The 19,413-nt window shown below is 47.8% G+C and overlaps 1 protein-coding gene across 2 annotated transcripts in view; it reads right to left on the minus strand.

Moving 5' to 3' along the window:
- TMEM178B (transmembrane protein 178B) overlaps positions 1-19,413 on the minus strand; it is a 357,407-nt gene that overhangs the window by 15,479 nt on the left and 322,515 nt on the right. Inside the window, exon 4 of one of the 2 annotated variants that reach the window (XM_077781095.1) lies at positions 16,048-17,133. The exons of the other annotated variant lie outside the window; for it this stretch is intronic. Coding sequence (XP_077637221.1) covers positions 16,970-17,133 — 164 coding nt within the window. The 3' untranslated portion in view covers positions 16,048-16,969. Of the gene's footprint in view, positions 1-16,047; positions 17,134-19,413 lie in introns of those variants that run through there. 2 annotated transcript variants of the gene reach the window in all.

Raw genomic sequence — 19,413 nt, forward strand, 5'->3', positions numbered from 1 at the left:
CAATGGTTTTCCAGCTGTGCTCCATGGAGGTTCTCGGGAGCTGCCCGTAAGAGAGGGACAGCTAGTAGAAGAGGCTCCAGCCCTCTCTCTGGCCAGAATAGCCCTGCTCTGATGTGAGTCCATGTGAGATTTCATTTGAAGAAAGGAGTCCAGTGATTTCAATATTTTTGAAAAGCACTGGGCTTATCCATTCCCAAGGGGACCTCAAGGTATGTCATTACAGGGACTAAGCTTCGGACAGCAAAGTCCCATGGCTGCCCCCATTGTTGCAAGGCTACGCCACTGGCAGCAGAAGCTAATAGGTCTCAGCTCTCATTGCTGCTGGCCCTGGAAGGGGCCTCTGACTCTTACTCAGCCCGCCCTCCAGGCAGCCAGCCCCAAGCAGCCAGCTGGTTGGAAGGAGAAATACATTCTAATTACCCCTTTCTGTGCCAGGACCCTCATTCGCACGGCCCCAGAGCTCAGGAAGTCCAGCTAGAAGAGAAGGCACTGCCCCTGGAGCTCTGAGAGCCTAAGCGTGAAGACCTGCTGGCGTGGAGGGAATAATGCCCTCCAGTCCCCTCTTCTGTCCCTGTGTGCAAGCCCCCCCCCCCGTGAGTGGGAAGGATGGACAACAGGTGGAAGGAACTACGTAAACACGTTTCCTTCTGACTGTTCAAACACACCACCTGTTTCCTTTAATGACCGTTCCCACCTGAAGCCCTTTCAGGACTCACACCACCTTGCAAGCCCCCAGCCCCGCCCTGCTCACACCTGGCTGTGTCCTGTGGGCCTGCTGCCCGCCCCGTCCCCCGCCCCCTCTGCTCCAGGCACAGCTGAGACTGGAGTGGGGGGGGGGTGGGGAAAGGAAACGGTTTCTACCCTGCCTGCCAACACCAAATACAGCTTCCCCATCCACCTCCTCCACATCGCTGCCATCTCTAATTAGCGCTTCCCGCGATGCCAAATATTAGATTCCAGTCTCCCTGCACCCCCCACCCTGAGCTTCAGTTTCTCTGCTGGGTGACAACTTCCCCCTGCTCGACCTCTTTTCCCTCAGCCTCCGAGTTGCCCCTTGATCCCAGCTTCAAGCCACCTCTGTGTCCCGCTCCGTCTCCTGCTGGGACTTCTCCTCGCCTGGTCTTTGCACACTCGAGGCTCCCAGCTCCCTCTCCTCCCACGTCCCTCCTTCTGGCAACTTCACCCTCTTCTCCGACTTCAGCTACCACCAGGACATGACTGAGTCATAGGATTATGTGATAATATGTGACACCCTATACATGTCATTATGTGTCCCCAACTTCAGGGACACAGTATGGATGGTCAAGGTATTCCCTGGCTACACACAGGTTTCCAGCCCAGGTTCCCTTAAGCTCCTGACTTCCTTATTCTTTGGAAGTCTTGCTTCCCTAGTAGGGTGACCGGCATCCTAGTTTGCCTGGGAGTCGGTGGGGGATTGGGGTGTGTCCCTGGAACACGGGATTTTCATCCTCAAACCAGAAAGTCCTGGGTTAAATGGGACACACCAGTCACCCTTCCTACATGCTCCCTCACAGTCCTCTCCACCGGGGTGCCAGTCAGTGACTGCAACAATGACAAATTAATCCTTGCTTGTCAATTAGATGTAATGCCTTCACCGAGTGCCAGGACTGAGACTCACGGCTGGGGCGTGTTGCTAATGTCAAGAAATGTCACGCTGGGATTGCACCGTCTGTGGGCAGCTAAGTCTTCTGCCACCCCGAAATGTTACCAAGGAACAATTAATCAGCAGCCCAATAATGGTCCTATCCTAGCACCGCCTCAAAGCTCAATAATTTTTTTAATATTTTTTTATTTATTTCTAGGAGAGAGAGAGAGAGAGAGACAGCGTGAGCAGGGGAGGGTCAGAGAGAGAGGGAGTCACAGACTGAAACAGGCTCCAGGCTCTGAGCTGGCAGTCAGCACAGAGCCCGACGCGGGGCTCGAACCCACGAACCGCGAGATCATGACCTAAGCGAAAGTCGGACGCTTAACCGACTAAGCCACCCAGGCGCCCCAAAGCTCAATAATTTTTAAGCGGCTCTTCAGAGTTCTGGTGGAAACTTGCTGCTCAGTGCACCCTTGAGGACGGATTGCAGGTGTGTAGGGCGCGACCCTGGCCTCCCGTGTGGTGGCAGCTTTATCAGCACACACAGGGGAGGACGTGTGTCTCCACCCCCAGTGGGGACTGTCAGAGACGCCACGGCAAATGCCACAGCAATGGACCCAGTGTAGACATAGGATCAGAACTGAGGCTGCAGACTAGGCAGCAGCAACGCTCTTACTAATTCAAGAGGCCATCAGCCAGGAAACCGAGGGCCTCGAGAAGGTTCTCCCAGGAATCCAGGACAGTTACATATTGTGTGCACAGGCACCTTCCCAAATATCTGTTCCTTATGTGACCAAGTGGTGCCCAAAACTTCACCGGAGCATAATTTCTGCAGCTTTCTAGGGCAGGAAGCCCATCTGCGTGACATTTTCTGCTCCTGGGAATGAGGAATGACGTCTGTGTATCCTCGGCCCTCCCACGTTCCCTTGTCGCTTTGTGGCCAAAGAGCCCCTGTTCTGACCCGAGCCCACCAGCTTGCTGCAAAGTGGTGGCTGCAGAGGTGCCCTCATGGCATACACGTCAGGGACATTTTGGGAGCAGTCCAAGTCCTCCCTCAGACACTCCCCCGTGAGCCCCTCTCTGACTTTAAAACCATAAAGAAGCAAATCAGCAAACAGAAAAAGGATCCCTCCTCCTCCAAGAGCAGCGGATGCATCCTAGGGAGCTGGTGTATACTAAACCCTTCCTCTGCGCAGATTAAATGCCTCGGCAGCACTGAGCTCTCAAGAGCTCTTTATAGCCTTGCTCAGACCTGCACGGAATATAAATTACAGTTGAATTATACACTATTGCATCAGCAGCAGCCAACAGGCAGGTCACGTGGCGTTTTACATCCAAGGTGCCTCAGGGGTTTGTTGGGATGAGGCATGGAGTGGTGACAGGCTCCCGAGAACACACTGTGAGGCATGGCGCCCCGAGTTCGGACACAACCATCCATCATTCTGGAAACTCTGCAAACGCTCCAGGCAGAGACGCTACAAGAGTGCCGCCATGCCCCCCCTCCCTCCCGGGCAAGCAGTGCGTGTGTTCCTGAGGTCGTGTCTCCGTGCTACAAGGCTCTTCCATGGCTGGGCGTGATGGGCCACGGTAACGCAACATCCTCAGCTCAAGCACTGAAAGGGACTGGCCCACGCGTGCAGGTTGGCTTCGGTTCTGAAGACAATGCTTCCAGATTCCTAAGGTAGAACCTGGAGTCTTATGCTTTGGTTTTCGCATATCCACAGGGCGGCCTCCAAAGCTGGGAGCGCTGGTGTCATGGACTGAGTTGTGTCCTTGCGAACTTCGTGTGTTGAAGCCCTGACCCCGGTACCTCAGAACAGGCCCATATTTGAGACAGGGCTGTTGAAGAGTTAATAAAGTGAAAATGAGGCCGTTAGGGTGGCCCCTAATGCAAACTGACTAGTGTCCTTTCAAGAAAAGATTAGGACATACAAAGAGACACCAGACAGCTGCGTGCACAGAGGGAAGACCACGCGAAGATGCAAGCAAGAGGGTGGCCGGGTGCAGGCTGAGAAACGGGGCTCAAAGGAGACAACCCCACTGATGCCCTGATCTTGGACTTTCAACCTCCAGAACTGTGGGAAAATAAATTTCTCTTGTTTAAATTTCTCTTGCTCCCCCTCCCCCCAGTCTGTGGGATTTTATCTTGGCAGCCCTAGCAATCTAATGCAGCAGGTGAATGTATAATAAGTGGCTTATTACCATAACATTACAATCCATGATCAAATAAGACCATCTATGTTTCCAGACGCTACAGCCACTCTGTAGCTAAAGCAGGCGTCTAAACATAGGGTAGGTGCTGGCCATCTTCTGGTTTATTTCCTCGCCTGGTCTTCCTCGCCTATGTTATCTATGCTTACTCCCACTCGATACCCATCAATCCATTTATTCTTTTGGGTGTAGATTTAGATTTGATCATAAAAGCAGTGGCTCTTATGGCCTCTATACCAAGGACAGAGCCTTTGCAAACTTGTGCAAACATCTAAAGGGCTAAACAAATGAAGAGGGTAGATGGTCCCATGCTTTTTGTGGTGGAAATTTACTGAGGTCAAAGAACCTCCGCGCAGTGTCCTTGACTGGGGACAGACATTTCCATTGTCCACCCATTGTACGTAGAGCCCATGTAGCTACCCTGGATGGTCCAAGCCAAGTCCTGTCTCCCAAGAAGCCATCCCTGAGCATGCCCAGCATTACGATATTTGCGGGGGTTTTTTCTGAATCCATAGAACTTTGATGATCTGGAACAGGCAACCTGACAATGAACTATAGGGATCTCCCTCTTGTTCTCTGCTTTACTTTATGTTAGCTAGACTATCATTTTTTTCCAGAAGTGGTGGGGTAGGAATGTCTCCTTCTGTATTACACACAGCACCAAGCATAAAACTCCATGTCAACAGGAGAAATGGACTTCCAGGCTATAGGGCTTTCAGGTGAAAATACGGTCTCTGAAACCTAGAGGGGAATGAAGGCGACACCATGCCCAGCCTTCCTATCCTTCATCTCCCTGTACCGTTCTGCGACTGCTGAGGGGTTTGTGCACCCACGCATGTGCTCACCTACCCCTGTCTCAGTGGGCACCTTGGGTTTCGGGAAGCATTTTTATATTCACAGAAATTCACCATCAGAATAATACACTCTCTGCAGGATTATTTTGAAAAGCGATAATAATAAATGTGAAAAGGCTTACAGAAGTTAAAATTGCTTTCTATATGTAAGATATAATATTAGAAATGGAAGGCTCTGAGTGAGGGTGAAGAAGAATTGTCCTGGAGGACAAGAAAAAATGCAGCTGCTGCTTCCATCTCTATCACCTACTTCATTTCCCTTCGGCCCTGCTCCAGGGTAAATGCCACACCGGGAAGGAAGGACACTCGATGGAAACCAGAGGAACTGCTCAGTCAGGACTCCTCATTCTGTGGACTTTGTTGAGCCGAAACCACAGCTTTGGGAAGATCTCAGAACACGCTTCTGAGAAGGACCCTTTAGAGGTTATAGCAGCCAGAGGGGTCATGTCACACGCATGGTGGGTTTGCAAAGAAGCTTGTAAGCCTGTGGTTCAGCCAGGGTGCGTAAAAGGGGGTGGCCCTTATAGCGTGATGGGAATCACAGGAGTTAGGGACCTTTTACAGGTGCTATAAAGCTTCTGATCTGGTTCCTCTGGAATACAGAGGTGGCATCTACAGTTATCCCATGCTCATTTATTAAACATCTACTATACAATGGATGATGACAGTTACGTTTTATTATTTTTAGTCTACACGGTAGTATCCTTTCTTTTTGTTAAAATACCATCACTATTTTTTCTCATGGGAAAGCCAATCCCAGATCACAATGATTCATTCAGACACAGGCACCCGACGGAAGTCAAATCTCGGGTGTTGTATCTTCTGTTCCTCTTGAGGTTGTGATTACAGACATGTGCATATAGATGTGAATTACATATCTATCTATATTTTGCCTTCCTGCCCTTGGAAATTTCATGCTTCATGGAGCAAAATGTTGGGAAGATCTGAGGTGGGCAGTCCGTGGAGAGCTATGAGCTTTCCCTATGGAAGGCACATACCTACGGGTGAGAAAGAGTCCTAGGAAGACAATGAATCAAGAGTACAACATCATGTCTTTCTCGATGTGAATCCTTGGAGCTTCCTATCCATCTGGGTCTTGGTTCAGAGCTGAGAGTTGGTGGGATCCAACTGGCTTCCTGACTAAACTGAGAGTGGCATCTACAGCTGTGCAGAAAGGAACATTCTCAAGCTGTGAACAGTGAGCTTCCAAGAGTAAAGCCACTTAGCGCATGCCATCTTCCTGCCACTGCTTCTCTTTTCTCTCCTCTTTCTAGGCCAACTCTTCCTGATGGATGACAATGGTCCATAGAGCAAACTTGGAGAACCTCTATGATGGAGGGCGATCTTGTCCTGGGTTTCTTGCTTGGGACAATGCTTGAAGGAATTCAAAAGCTCCTGAAGACCACCTCTGACTCTACAGATTCCTGGTCGCTCTGCTCATTGGTCTTCCTAGGTAGTATACGAGCCATTTGCAGAGAAAGCCACATCACCCTCCAGGGCCAGCATGAAGCTGGCACAAGTCGATGTATCATTACCTACAAATTCCTGTCTTGGTAGTCTAAGGTTCTCCTGACCCAGAGGTACACCAAGGCAGTCTGCATCAGCTTCCTGGTAGGAGAGCAGCAGCCAATGGGTGGATGTGCATGGTGGAAAGAGAACTCCACCAAGAATCAGAACATCTGAGTTCTGGTCTCATCCCTGCCATGAAGTGGGCAAATCATCTCTCTGGGCCATGATCCCTCAACCATACAATACCGAGGACAGAACCAGATCTCTAGGGTCCTTCCAGTTAAGTGATTCCCTGACTCTTGGTGTTGGGGTAAGAAGGTGCCCTTCTCTCTGAACTGCTCTAGGACTGGTTACCAGTTATTTTGTCACATGTGAGCCACCTGGAGAGAAGTGACTGCTTCTCACCTCCTGACATGCACAGAAGGGCTGGTGGATGAGACCATTAGATGTCATGACTCGACATCAATGTGCCTATGAGGCTCTGCTCTAAATTGCCTTGATTTTAAACGTGGAAGGATGGAGGGCCCAGCTGTTCAAGTGTCTGGAAGAAATTGGCTCCTGAAATAAATCTCTTAGGCTTCTGCCTTATCTGATCCAAGCCAATGCCATGTTAACTAGGAGAGGAAGAGGCTTGGGTGGGAGTCAGAAGATCAGGCAAGCCCGCCACCTGGTTTGGTTTATGTTTCCATATGCCTGGCACATTTGTCAGCTTGGCCCAGCCTTTCTTTGAGATGATGTCACTTCATCGCTGGGTCACTGAACACATATATATAAGTTTATATGGATCAAACACTGATATGTAATATTCATAATGTGGCAGGCATTGTTTCAAGTGCTTTACAAATGTTAGCTCTTTTAATCCTCAAAGCAACTTTATGAGGTTTGGATGAGGGAAGTGAGGCACAGAGAGGTTAAGTAGATTGCATAAGGTCACACAGCAAGCATGGGAGCCAGTACATTCAAATCCATGCTTCCTCCGCTTATCATGTTGTCTCTTATTTCTGGTGAATGTGGATTATCTCTGGAGCTGGACTGTAAGCAGAGAAGTTTCTTCCTCAGTAGGGCTCCATACCTAGTGGTGCTTCAATAAGACTTATTGATTAGATGATGAGATTGGGAGAGGAGCCCCTGTCATGACTAACTGCAGCCACAAGGAGGTTCTGGGTACCACACAGACTCACAGCTCAGTCGATAAACTCTTGTTGCTGAATTTTTCAGAGAACTTGGAAAACCCATCATAACCTGTCATAGCATGGCTTTGCTCCTTATCTGGGCCACTTAGAGAGGTGACCTCCTATAGAGGAACAGGAGTTTTCGATGAGGCGTAAGGTGGGGAGGTCAAGAAAGGAAATGAATCAAGATCACAGCATTAACTTCCTTTGAGTAAAACTCTCTGTAACTTCCCAGTTGGCCAAAAGCTAAACCCAGTGGACAGAGGAAGCTGGTGGCCAGAACAGGACCTTCAGGAATTCAGTGTGGACCCCAGCCCATCAAAGGGGTCCTCCCTCTCACCAGCATCTCCTGGCTCATGAATGGGTCTCACCCTGGGCACCTCTTTTTCCTCTTTTCTCCTGGAGATTTGGGGAGGTCATAAGTACTCATCTTTGCTTGCTGAATCCATACTTTAGTGAGAAAAGAGTAACAGGAAGGAGACTGATGGGGCAAAAACATGTCAGCTTTATCAAGCTAGCATGGCAAAGGTGGCCACACTCAAGTGCACCTGTATTTTCCTCCAGGCTGACATTTTAGAATGATTTGCCTAAGGGAACATTAAGGTTTCCAAAGCAGATACACTCGCCCATAAGTGTTGACTCATACTGGTGAGCCTCCTAATGTCGGCCTAAGGCCTTGACCCAGGAATACTGCCCATGTGGGAGAACAAGCGGGGGCAGAGGTCCCAGATGGTGCTAAGGCCCCATGAGCTCAGCCTCTTCTTCCAGACACACCAGAGAAGTCGGTCCCCTCTTCTCCCTTGGGAAAGAGAGCCTTGAAGGGTAACATGTCTTCCTGAAGAGAGAAGCTTCCTACTTTATGGACCCTGATGGGAATGGTGAGATCAAAGAAGAGAACACTGTCCAAACTCCCCTTGGCCATACTAACGTAGAGACAGGAAGCATCTGTGACCCAGAGGTTTCTGGGAAATGTGATTGCAATGGAACTTGTCTGAAAATGTTAAGAGCTGAGCCCGAGGGGGTAGTTTCATTAAATGAAGTGTAGCCTGGAAAGTGGTAGAATCTTTAAGAAGCTCCTAGGTTTCATTAGCAGAGATGGTGGGAAGGACACAGCTACTGTCATTCCTTCCTAGTCAGGGCCAAAATTAGGGGATTAAATATCATACTAGTCTTACGTTTTACCTTCACATGAAGTAGCTTAGGCATTTTTAGATAAAAGGGTTTTTTTTTCCTGCTTCATTCACAACCGAGTTTAGTTACACGGAGATATATAAAAACGGAAATGTATTAATGACATGTGAAATCCTAAACAAGAAGGAATAAAGACATGGCATACTCTGCTTCTGGAAAGTGGCCAACTCTTAGGCTCTGTGAAGGTTCAGTTAATCGATGGCATGAAAGCCCTTTGAGGGCAACAAAAAGGGCAAGGTGACTTGCTTCTTTCTTCGGCCTCAATCACTAGCTCCTCTTGAGGCTGCTCCTGAGTCCCCAGCACAGAAAAGTCCTCTTTCTCTGTGCACCCACCAGCCTCTGCTATGGCACCTGTCATACACCTCCACCACTGCCTGGGTGACCTTTAAGGACAGGGACCACCCATGTTCTTATTTGTATATCCACACAATTAGCATGCAGTAGGCACTCAATCAACATTTAGTGAGTTGAACTTAGTTTGTAAAGTAGATAATTAAGAAGTGCAATAGAGCTGTCTTCAAATATTTGAAGGACGATTGGAGGAAGATGGTCCTGACTTTAATTTATGTTACTTTAGCAGAAAGGACCCAAGCCCAAAGAATTGAAGTTACTAGAAAACATATTAAGGTACTTTGTTTTGTTTTACTTTAGAGGGACCACATAAGCAGGGAAGAGGGGCAGAGGGAGGGAAAGAATGTTAAGCAGGCTCCAGGCTGAGTGTGAAGCCTGATGTGGGACTTGATCCCATGACCCTGGGATCATGACATGAGCTGAAATCAAGAGTCAGACGTTGAGCTGAGACACCGAAGCACTCCTAAGGTTTAAAATAAGGAAGAGCAGAGGTTTCTGGGTGGCTTAGTAGGCTGAACATCCAACTCTTGATTTTGGCTCAGGTCATGAACTCAAGGTCTTGAGATTGGGCAAAGCCTGTTTAAGATTTTTCTCTCTGCCCCTCCCCCGTGTATGTGCATGCTCTCTCTCAAATAAAATAAGAGCAAAATGACAACTGGAGGAGCCAACAAGGAAGCAGCCCCTGCTCCCATGGAGGCTTTGACCCAGAGGAGAGACAGGAAATTATCTAGATTTCTGCTCCCAGGATATTCATAATGAGGTGAGTGTCATCAAAATGGTACAAAGTGATGTCTGAGTTCAGAGGAGAGTCTGGTTTTAGTTAAGCTGATTCAAAAAGTTTCTAGAAGATTCTGAGTGCACACTGAGCCTTGAGGAAGTAGAGGCCATCAACAGGCCTAGCAGGGTCGCCTGGAGGTGGGCAACGGCAAGTGGTCTGGAGGAAGCACAGGATATGTGACTGAAAGGGAGTCTGAGGCAAGACTGTGGCCAACGTTCAACTCCAGGCTGGTGCTGCTGACCAGCATGGAACCGCAGAATGCTTTCATCAGAGCAATGATGTAGCAAAAGGTATATTTTTATTTTATTTATGTTTTTAAATGTTTATTTTTGAGAAAGTGCAAGTGGAGGTGGGGCAAAGAGAGCAGGGGACAGAGGATCTGAAGCAGGCTCTGTGCTGACAGCAGAGAGCCCAATGCGGGGCTTGAACTCACAAACTGCAAGATCATGACCTGAGCCCAAGCTGGACACTCAACCAACTGAGCCACCCAGATGCCCCAACAGGTGTATTTTTAGAAAGCAGAGTGGTGTAAAGGTTTAATTAAGTGGAAAGTAGAGAGATGAACATTTATGTGATACTTCTTCTCTGCTAGATGCTTTTCCTGTATATTATTTCATTTCATCCACACAAAAACCATAGGGGGTAGGCAGCGCTATTTCAGCTTTACAGATGAGAAATGGAGGCTCGGAGTTTGGTGATTCAGTGGTGGGACAGAGATATCCACCAAGGGCTAAGTGACCACCAAACATTGCCTTAGTAAGAAGGGCCCCAGTGGCACCCAGGGAATGGATATGGATGAGAAAGTGACACAGAATATGGCAAAGGAAATACTGGAAGATGTTGACAATTGCTGCTAAGGTACAGGTGACACTGGAAACGTGAACAATGACTCAGAAGTGACTGGCAGACTCATGTGCCGAGGAAGGCAAGAAAAGCAGCTCATTTCATTGGAGAATAGGACAGGACAGAAGCTGACATTTGTCAGGCACCTGCAGTAAGCCAGGCGCTTAGCTTATATGCCATAATATATGCCAGAAACATAAAGCACATGGGCTCCAGACACAGAGAAAACACAAGTCTAGTCCCAGGCGTGTTGGAGGTTCCCAAAGGGTGGAGATGTCCAGGAAACAGTTAGAATCATGAGGCTGGAGCTCAGAAAAGGCCACTCCATACCATTTCCAGTCCCATCTGTGCAGAGATCATTATCACCATGAGAGTAGATATTGGCGACAAGGAGGCATATTTGTAGGGAAAAAGAAAAGAACACCGAAGGTAAAATTTACAGGCAAAGCAATGAGCAAAGAAAACAGAAAAGGCACAGCAAAAAAGAAAAGTCATGAGTGTGTTGTCATGGAAGACAAGAGATGAGAGTCTGAAAAACAGACAGGTAAACCCATACGAGGTCAGGAAGAGGAGGTTCAAGGACAAGTGACAGGCAGAACTGCCAGGAGGAAGCAGGTCTCCAAGAAAACAGCTTCTGGAGACATGGTGGGAACAGAAACCAGACTTCAAGAGATGAGGGTGGTTGGTGGCAGAGCTGTAGAAGTATTAAGATTATTCTTTTTGCTACATGAGCCCCAAGCTTTGTCTTTGGTCTCAGAGCATCTGAAAAGGTAAGGCCCTCAGCCAAAGAGACTCATTTTCCTATTTCTCTCAGAAACATCCCCGGAACAGAATCAGCCTCAGCTTTTCTGCCCCCCACCCCACCCCCCAAGAACAGTGGTCTTCATCTACCATGACAAGAGGTCTGTATGGAGTCACTGCTTACCCTATCAGGTGATGAGCTGCCTGAGGTTCATAAATGTGTCAATAACTTAATTTTTACCTGAGAGAGAGAGAGAGAGCACCACATGGCAAGTACAAACCCAGGCTTCAGAGTAGAACAGATTTGAGTAGGAATCCTTGGTCTGGGAACTATGTGACTTTGGGCAAGGGACTTAAACTCTCTAAGCAAGCGCTGGCAACTTCAAAGAAGGGTCAGTGATAAACTGAGCACACATGAGAAAAACCGCAGTGAGTGCTCATTACAAGCTGGCCATGTTCAGCGTGTTCCATTTGTTAGTTGCTTCTTAGCACAATACCAGAAAGCAAGTACTATTTTGCAGACGGTGAAATTGAGGTTAAGCTTCATCACATCTGGACCTAATGCTACTGGCAACACTTTGATAGTAGAAGTAACTCCCTTCATGGCTTCTCTGTCCCTCTTTTCCCACCTTGCTCCCAAATGAACACCTGCCTGCTGCTGGTGGGGGCAAAGAGGACCCCTCCACCTTGCTGGTGGGGGTTAGGAGGACCCATCTGCCTCTGGTATAAATGAAGCCTTGCCAGTAAGCCTGCGTCTGCCTCGCCGGTTCATTCCTCAGGCTGTTGCTCTGTCCCAGGTAGGCTCGCCCAGTATCCTTCTCTTTAATTCCACACATCCCAGGAAAAGAGAAAAAAGAGTAGGTATTAGTCTGAAGACCCATTAGTTTAAGGCTCTACCATTCACTTGACTGCCTGACTCTATGCTTGTTTTGTGGTTCCCCGGGCCCAGTTCGTGTTCTACGAAATGAGGGCTGATGGGAAGATGCAAAGAAATAATGGTTGAACAAGATCTACCACTGATACAGCACAGATGCTCTGAAATGTGAGCTCTTCCCTTCCTCGGTCTGCCTCTTTCACCTGCCCTTGAAGGGGGTTTGAAGGTCCACTGAGACCACCCCCTCCCTTTAGACTCCCGTGAACTGCAACTGTCACACAAATCATAAGTGACTCCCTTTCTGCCCTTTTTGGTGTGGCCAGCAGCTCTTCCCTAACAAATGCCGGGTGGGTAGATTGAAGCCTCCTTGTCCTCTTCGCTGCTGAAAATCTAGACACAGAGCTCCTTTGTTTTTTAACATTTTTCAATTCAAAGGTGTCCGTCATTAAAAGGAAAACAGCTCTTTGTCACACTCACTGGTCTAGGTGTCTGATTCTTCTCTAAGATTGTGAGCAACCCCAAGGCACTGAGTTTTGTTTTATCATCCACAGCACCTAGTACCTTAGTACTTAGTGGGTACTTAACAATTGGTTGTTTAACAAATAACACGCACTGCACGGGTTCTAATGGTTCACTAATGTGGCGATGGCTCCCCTCTTTCACAGCTGCCGCATCTTGGACATCTTTGATCTTCTGACGGCTTCTATAGATAGGGAGAGTGTATTTTCCAAAGTGCAAGTCAAGACACATGGTATGGGATATGATCTGATAACAGTAAAGTGTATTTGAAATCAGGAGACTTCCAGAATGTCTGGAAGGTAGCACAGCTTCACACAGGCCCTCAGTTTCCAACTATTTTATACTTGAGAATAAATGCACATCATTATCCACCTGTCCCCAGAGTTCAAGTTCTGTTAGGATGTAAAGGATTCTTTTATCTCTTGGGGGCCATCTTCATAAGCCCTTTCCAGAGTAATGCTTTAGGGCCTTTCTGGAATCACTCTCCCACTGGTATGCCCTAGGTCTTCGAGGCCATCACCAGCCCACCCCCTATGGTGTGGAGAGCTGAACAATCCAGGTGTGTCAAGCTCCTCCCCATCCCATCCACAGAGGGGACACTTCCCTGGGTTCACAGGTGAGCCTGCCCGCCCTGCCCCCTAGCTCACTGATTCAGGCCAGTTCAAGTCAGCTTTGGGTTCTCAGACAGATCAGGGTCCCTAACTCCTGTGTTCACACAGTAAACCATCTGAGTAGTGGGAGTAACACTGGGGTGGGGGTATGGGGGGGTGCAGCTCCCCTCCTCCCTTCCTTGGGTCTGGCTATTTCTGCTGCAGCTTCTCACCTGTCCTTAACCACCCAGGGAAGGAGAGAGGTGATTCCTCATTTATACCTGGCTCCTCCCTTTTGTTTCTCGGGAGCAGCTTTTATGCCCACTAGGAGGGCTCTCTCCATTTATTTCAGGAACCAGCATTTTTCTTTGATTTATGACTCATTTCAAGAGCCAGAGGCTTGCCTGAAAAGTCCCCTTTCTCTGAAGCTTGCACACCTCTGTAAGAACATCCTAGAAGAGCCACAGGGATGGAAGCTTTTGAAGCTGCTTCAGAAATTACCTAAGTTTCCATGGCAATCAAGCACTGTGAAGTCACCACCACATTCTGGGTCTTTCTGTTTCTCCTGAAAAGGCTGTTGGAGAAATCTGTTCTTTCCCAACAACCTCCCATTGATGGAGATGGTCTTAAAGCGACCCTACCCTCTCTCTCTTCTCCTGCCTGCCCTTCCCCCATCCCACTCGTGTAACAATCCATTGTCTGGGCCCCAATTCGGTGCAGCAATGTTGTTATTTCTCCCCAGGAAAGACAGGGTCCTGTTACCATGACAGGAGGAGACCTTAGGATGTCCGTCTCCTTACCTGACTCTAGACTGTACTCATTGGATAATTCAGACATATCTGAGCATGTCTGTGTCGGCAGAGACAGGCCAGCCAGGAAGGCACCAGGCTGTGGAGAAATCACTCATTCTGAGACCCCCTAGTCACCCACCCCATACTCAGCATAGACACTGAACAAAGCCTTGCCTCACTGTCTAGAGTAACCCAACTTCGCTATTCCCTTGTCTCCTTTACACTTCTTGGTCTGCCCTGCCCTCACTGACTGATTTTTTAAAAAAACATTAAGAAAAATGTTTAGTTTTGAGAGAGTGAGTGAGCGAGCATGAGCAGGGGAGAGGCACAGAGGGGGGACACAGGATCTGAAGCAGGCTTTGCGCTGACAGCAATGAGCCCGACGTGGGGCTCAAACTCATGAACTGTTGAGATCACGACCTGAGCCGAAGTTGGGCAGAAGTTCAACCGAATGAGCAACCCAGGCGCCCCCGTAACTAACTGGTTTTGATTGTTCGTTACAGGAACGTCACAAAAGATCCATCAACTTCCTCTGAAAACATCGACAGGGTGGGCTCTTAAGATTTTTTCAACCCTGCTGTTTCCATCAATTCTAGACATCATCAGTATTTTCAGCCAATCTTAATCAAACACCTGCGCTGCAATAAAGACCTTCAAACAAAGCTCTAATTCTCAGTAAATTCTGACCTTACCTTCCCGTGCTGAGACCCTCCCAGTTTTGCAAGGCGCTGTTCTCCCTTATTGCAGTAAGCAACAAACTCAGCTTTGTCTTATTAGCAGATTGTGCGGGCTATGTTTGGGGAGCCAGCTTTGATCTAAGGAAAGGGGAACACATGTCTATGTGATTATTTAGCCATTAAAGAACAGGGGTGATTTTAAGCACAGCAGAATTGGCCTGAGTTAGGGAAAACAAGGCACTGTAGGCAGAACAGAACAAAGACCGGATTTCTCAAGCTCTTCTGCAGCCCCTGCAGCAAAGGGTGGCCATGCCCGGGGCTCAGTGAGTGTGAGTGGGGGACCGTGATGGAGGAGAGCTGGCTCCCTGGACATGCAGCCTCTGCAGTTGTGTGCTTGTTTTAATGCTCTGCTATCACCCTTCTGAAGTTCTTAATGTCTAAATAAGGAGCCCCAGGTTTTCATTTTGCATGGGGCCCCACAAATTATATAGCCGGTCCTGGTTGTGGCGGGGAAGGGATGCTTCCAGATGTGTGACAGTGCAACATCTTCAAGGGCATGACAGTCCCCTTACATCACCTGGCCACCCTGGGGCATAGACACCATGCCCCTACTCACAGGAACTGCCATGGGAAGTTGAAGAAGCTCTAGCTCGCAGCACCCCAGATGGAAGCCACATCACTGATAAAAGCCACATAATATCAAGTGATCGCCCAGGGGAGAACCTCAGGGCAATCTGAAATAGAAGGAAGGCCAGAATGAGGAATGATGCCCCCTCAATCATTCAAACCTATTTTCATTGCTTCCAAGGCCCTACATCTGCTCTCTTTTGGTGAATACCTCCATCTCACTCTGTTCCTGTTCGCAATCATCCTCTTGCATAACTTCTTGGACCCAACAGGCTCATTTCCATCCCAAGTCCCTTGAATCTGCTGTGCCTTTTGCAAGGATTGATCCACTAAGTTTTCCCAGGAAGACTTCCATTCAATGGAAGAAGACGACTTCCATTGAATGGAAGACTTCCATTGAAGGCCTGAGAGGCCTTCTGCCCACCCACTGCCTCCTCATCTACAGCAATGTCCCCCCCAGCTTTCTTTTTCTCCATAGGTCCCGTCATCTGGCAACATATTATATACTTATGGTACTTGCTTATCTGTCCCTCCAACAAGAATGTAAACTCCTTGAGGACTTTGCCTAATCCCCATTCTAGCCCACCTGCGTAAATAGTGTCTGTCACAAGACAGGCAAACAAAATTTATTGAATGAATGAATAAGTAAGGTGGTGATTAATCACAGAGGCATGATCTGTTCAAGCAATTTTATCTTTATCGTACCATGGCATGTGTTTCTGCGTGGTGTTGGCAGTGATGGTAAAGGACTGCTCAGAGGAGAGCGTCATTGAAGGCGGTTGTTTAAAAAAAGAGGTAGCGAAAGCAATAACGTCTAAAAAATTTTGAGAACAAGACTAGGCATTGTCCGAAGCCCTTCACACGAGTTAACTCTATAATTCTCACAACTACTGTGCTTCTCGTAGTTACTATCATTAGTCTTCCTCACAGATGACAAAGTTGAAGCAATGCATGAAAGGTGGTTAAGTAACTTTCTTAAGTCACGAGGCCAGTTCAAGGCTCCTTTGGTCCTGGACTAGTTCTTCATAATAAAACTATAATTCTCCTTTTTAGTTGGAGGATTCTACTTCCTGAACAAAGACCTTAGTTAGGTGGCAGGGAATGGAAGGTGGCTTGTGGGCATGTGTGCACAGGGACATCCAACAGTCGAAGGTTGGTTCTTCCCATGAGATCTCGTAGATACCTTCACCATCCACCCTACTTTCCACCTCCTTCCAGGGTCTGTTTTCTGTCTTAACATTTCCTTCTAGGAATTTAAATGACAAAGCATCCTCCTGTTGTGGAGAATATGTAGCACTGTGGCTTTGCTGAGTGTCTGGTGGGCAGGTTGTAGGCATCCTGACATGGTCTTCACTGACCAGATTTGGGTTTACAGGACCAACGCTTCTTACTGGTCTCAGAAGTGCAAATCTATAATGGAGGCAGGTCCCACTGGATGGCAAGGATGGAACTCCTTTGGATCTGTTCCAGTTCTTCAGGTGAAAATGAAGCCCTCCTGTTGCCTGGGCTGCTGGAGTGATTGATTCTGACCACTCATTCTACATTCTACCTAAGTGCGTAGGTTATTTCTTAGTCCTCCTGGCAATGTGTCTCTTCCCCCACATGTCTCTGTTGTGAATGTAATTAAATCAAATGTTAATAAATATTCAAATATGCACCTTCCATAATAAGTCCAAAGGCAAGACTTATTCCAGGGTATGAAGTAGTTTGTGAATCTCCACTCAGGATTTTACAGAAAAAGTTGTAAGACAAAAAGCCAATAGGAGAGTTGTGATGACCTAGTGAAATCTCACGTGAACCTATAAAAGCAGTTTAGCAGGGTAAGTAAATGGGTTTTATGCCCTTGCTTGGTCATGGTAGATTATAGATACTTCTCTGCCTATTAGAATGGACTTTACTTAGGGCATACCTATACCAGTAACAGCTACCACTTACTGAGGGTTTTATAAGCTTTGGACCATGATAAGTCATTGAGTTATTGAACTTCTCTCCTCCAACCCAGAATATCTAATTTACATGGTTTCCCTATTTTTACCCATGAGTCATGAAGTAATGAGCCACAGTCATAAAGTTGGAGGCCCTGGTACTTATAGAGATGCAGTCCCAGCCACGTTTCTAAGTACTGCTGGAACTGGGGGTGACAGTGGGGAGAGGCTAATGGGGACCCTGAATAATGTTGTACTTTGTGGACATCCCCCAAATCACCGCCTAATGGCAACAGTCCTCCAGGGAAAACACCTATTGCCTCGGACTTTTCCATTTTAGGCTTGTAAGTTCTCAGAATTGCTGGGCCTTTATTAAGGTTTTTGTCTATCAGAAGAGGGGTATCTGGGGGTTAACTGTACAGCGGAACCACTTTCCAGTGAGCCTGGTGGAGGGGGCGACATCTGGCATTGCTGGTCTGCAAACCACCGCAATCACTCAAACTTGATAGCTCGAGCTCCTTCAAGGCATTGTCTTCGCCCCCCTTGACTGACTGGGAAGATAGAAAAGGCCACACTGGTCACAGGTGGTAGGAAAGGAACTTTAATGATTTCCTTTTCCCATTACCACCTGTGCCCTCCATTCTGGCCACAATCTCCTCCAGATGCCCCTTTGTGCTTCGAAAGGGAGGAACAGAAAGGGAGCAGAGCGAGATTCTGGGACCGGCACCTGCTTAGGAGCACAGCCCGGAGCCGTGCCACGGTGGGAAGATGGGGATGTGGCCCGGGTCATGTGGACCTTCAACACAGGGGGCTGAAAGCCTACGCAGCAGGATGAACTGCTGTCGCGGGCCAGCTCTGGCTCCCATGCCGCCGCTCACCAGCTGGGGGGTCTGGGACAAGTGATACAACAACTCTGATCTAGACACACAGACGGTGGACCACAGTGGATGGCCTCTACGGTTCCTTCCATTTTTAACACTCTTGAACTTCCGCTAACGACACAAGTCTTCATGAATTCGTGTACAATTCATACCCTACTTCCAAGGGGAATTTAAGACATTTTATAACAGAAGTACAGAGACCTTGGGACTGTTCAAATAGAGAGAGAAAGAGGGTAAGGAATCCCATGGAAGGGGATTAGACTAGAAACAGGAAATAAGGCAGGGAACTTTGTTCAAGGATAGCTGTTCCACCGAGACAGAATACTTTCTCTCCGTTACACACAATTCACTTTTGCAATGCATGCATCCAACAGATATTTGAGAGTGCAGACATGGTTCCCACAATGGAGGGTACCTTAGAGAACCAGGTGGACAAGGTTCTGGAGCTCACATGTTAAGTGGGGGGAGAGGCAATGGACAAACACACTACAGAGACACCTAGTGCCCAGAACTTGGTGTCTAACACCGTTCTCCAATAAAAGGAACCAGGGCTCCTTGGAGAAATGGCTCATCCTAGGTCTGGGCAGGAAATATACAAGATGAGCCTGGAGCACCTTGTGGTGGTGCCAGAAAGTAACAGGAGCTCAAAAAATCCCCCCCAAAACCAAAAAACCCCCACAAAATAACAACCAAACCCCACATTGATGTCAAAGAGGTGCAGGGCCACCTGAAAGAGCTCCCAATGGCCAAAGCTGGAGCATTAAAACAAACCTAGAATTGGATTATAAACCAGAGTAAAAAACTAATGTCCACAAGTCCACACTGATATAAATAAATGAGTCAATTAACAAATGGAGAAGAGAGGGGTACTTGGGTGGCTCAGTTGGTTAAGTGTCCAACTTCAGCTCAGTTCATGATCTCAGTTTGTGGGTTTGAGCCCCATAGTGGGCTCTGTGCTGACAGGTCAGATCTGCAACCTGCTTCAGATTCCGTGTCTCCCTTGCTCTCTGCCCCTCCTCCAGGCATGCTCTGTCTCTGTCTCTGTCTCTCAAAAATAAATAAACATTAAAACATTTAAAAAATTAAAAAAATCTTAAAGTGAGGAAGAGAGACAAACCTCCCTTGTAGAAGAATTTCAAATAACTTAAGTAGATATTCCACCCTAAAGGAAAGGGAGTCCAACTCCCCAGTCCTTAGGGGTGGGCTGTGCCTGGTGACACCTTTCCACAGAGAACAGTACGGCGAGAGTGAAAAAAAGAGTAACTCTGCAGTA

The sequence above is a fragment of the Crocuta crocuta genome, unplaced genomic scaffold (genome assembly GCF_008692635.1).
Source record: "Crocuta crocuta isolate KB4526 unplaced genomic scaffold, BGI_CrCroc_1.0 scaffold228, whole genome shotgun sequence".
In the NCBI taxonomy this organism is placed as follows: domain Eukaryota; kingdom Metazoa; phylum Chordata; class Mammalia; order Carnivora; family Hyaenidae; genus Crocuta; species Crocuta crocuta.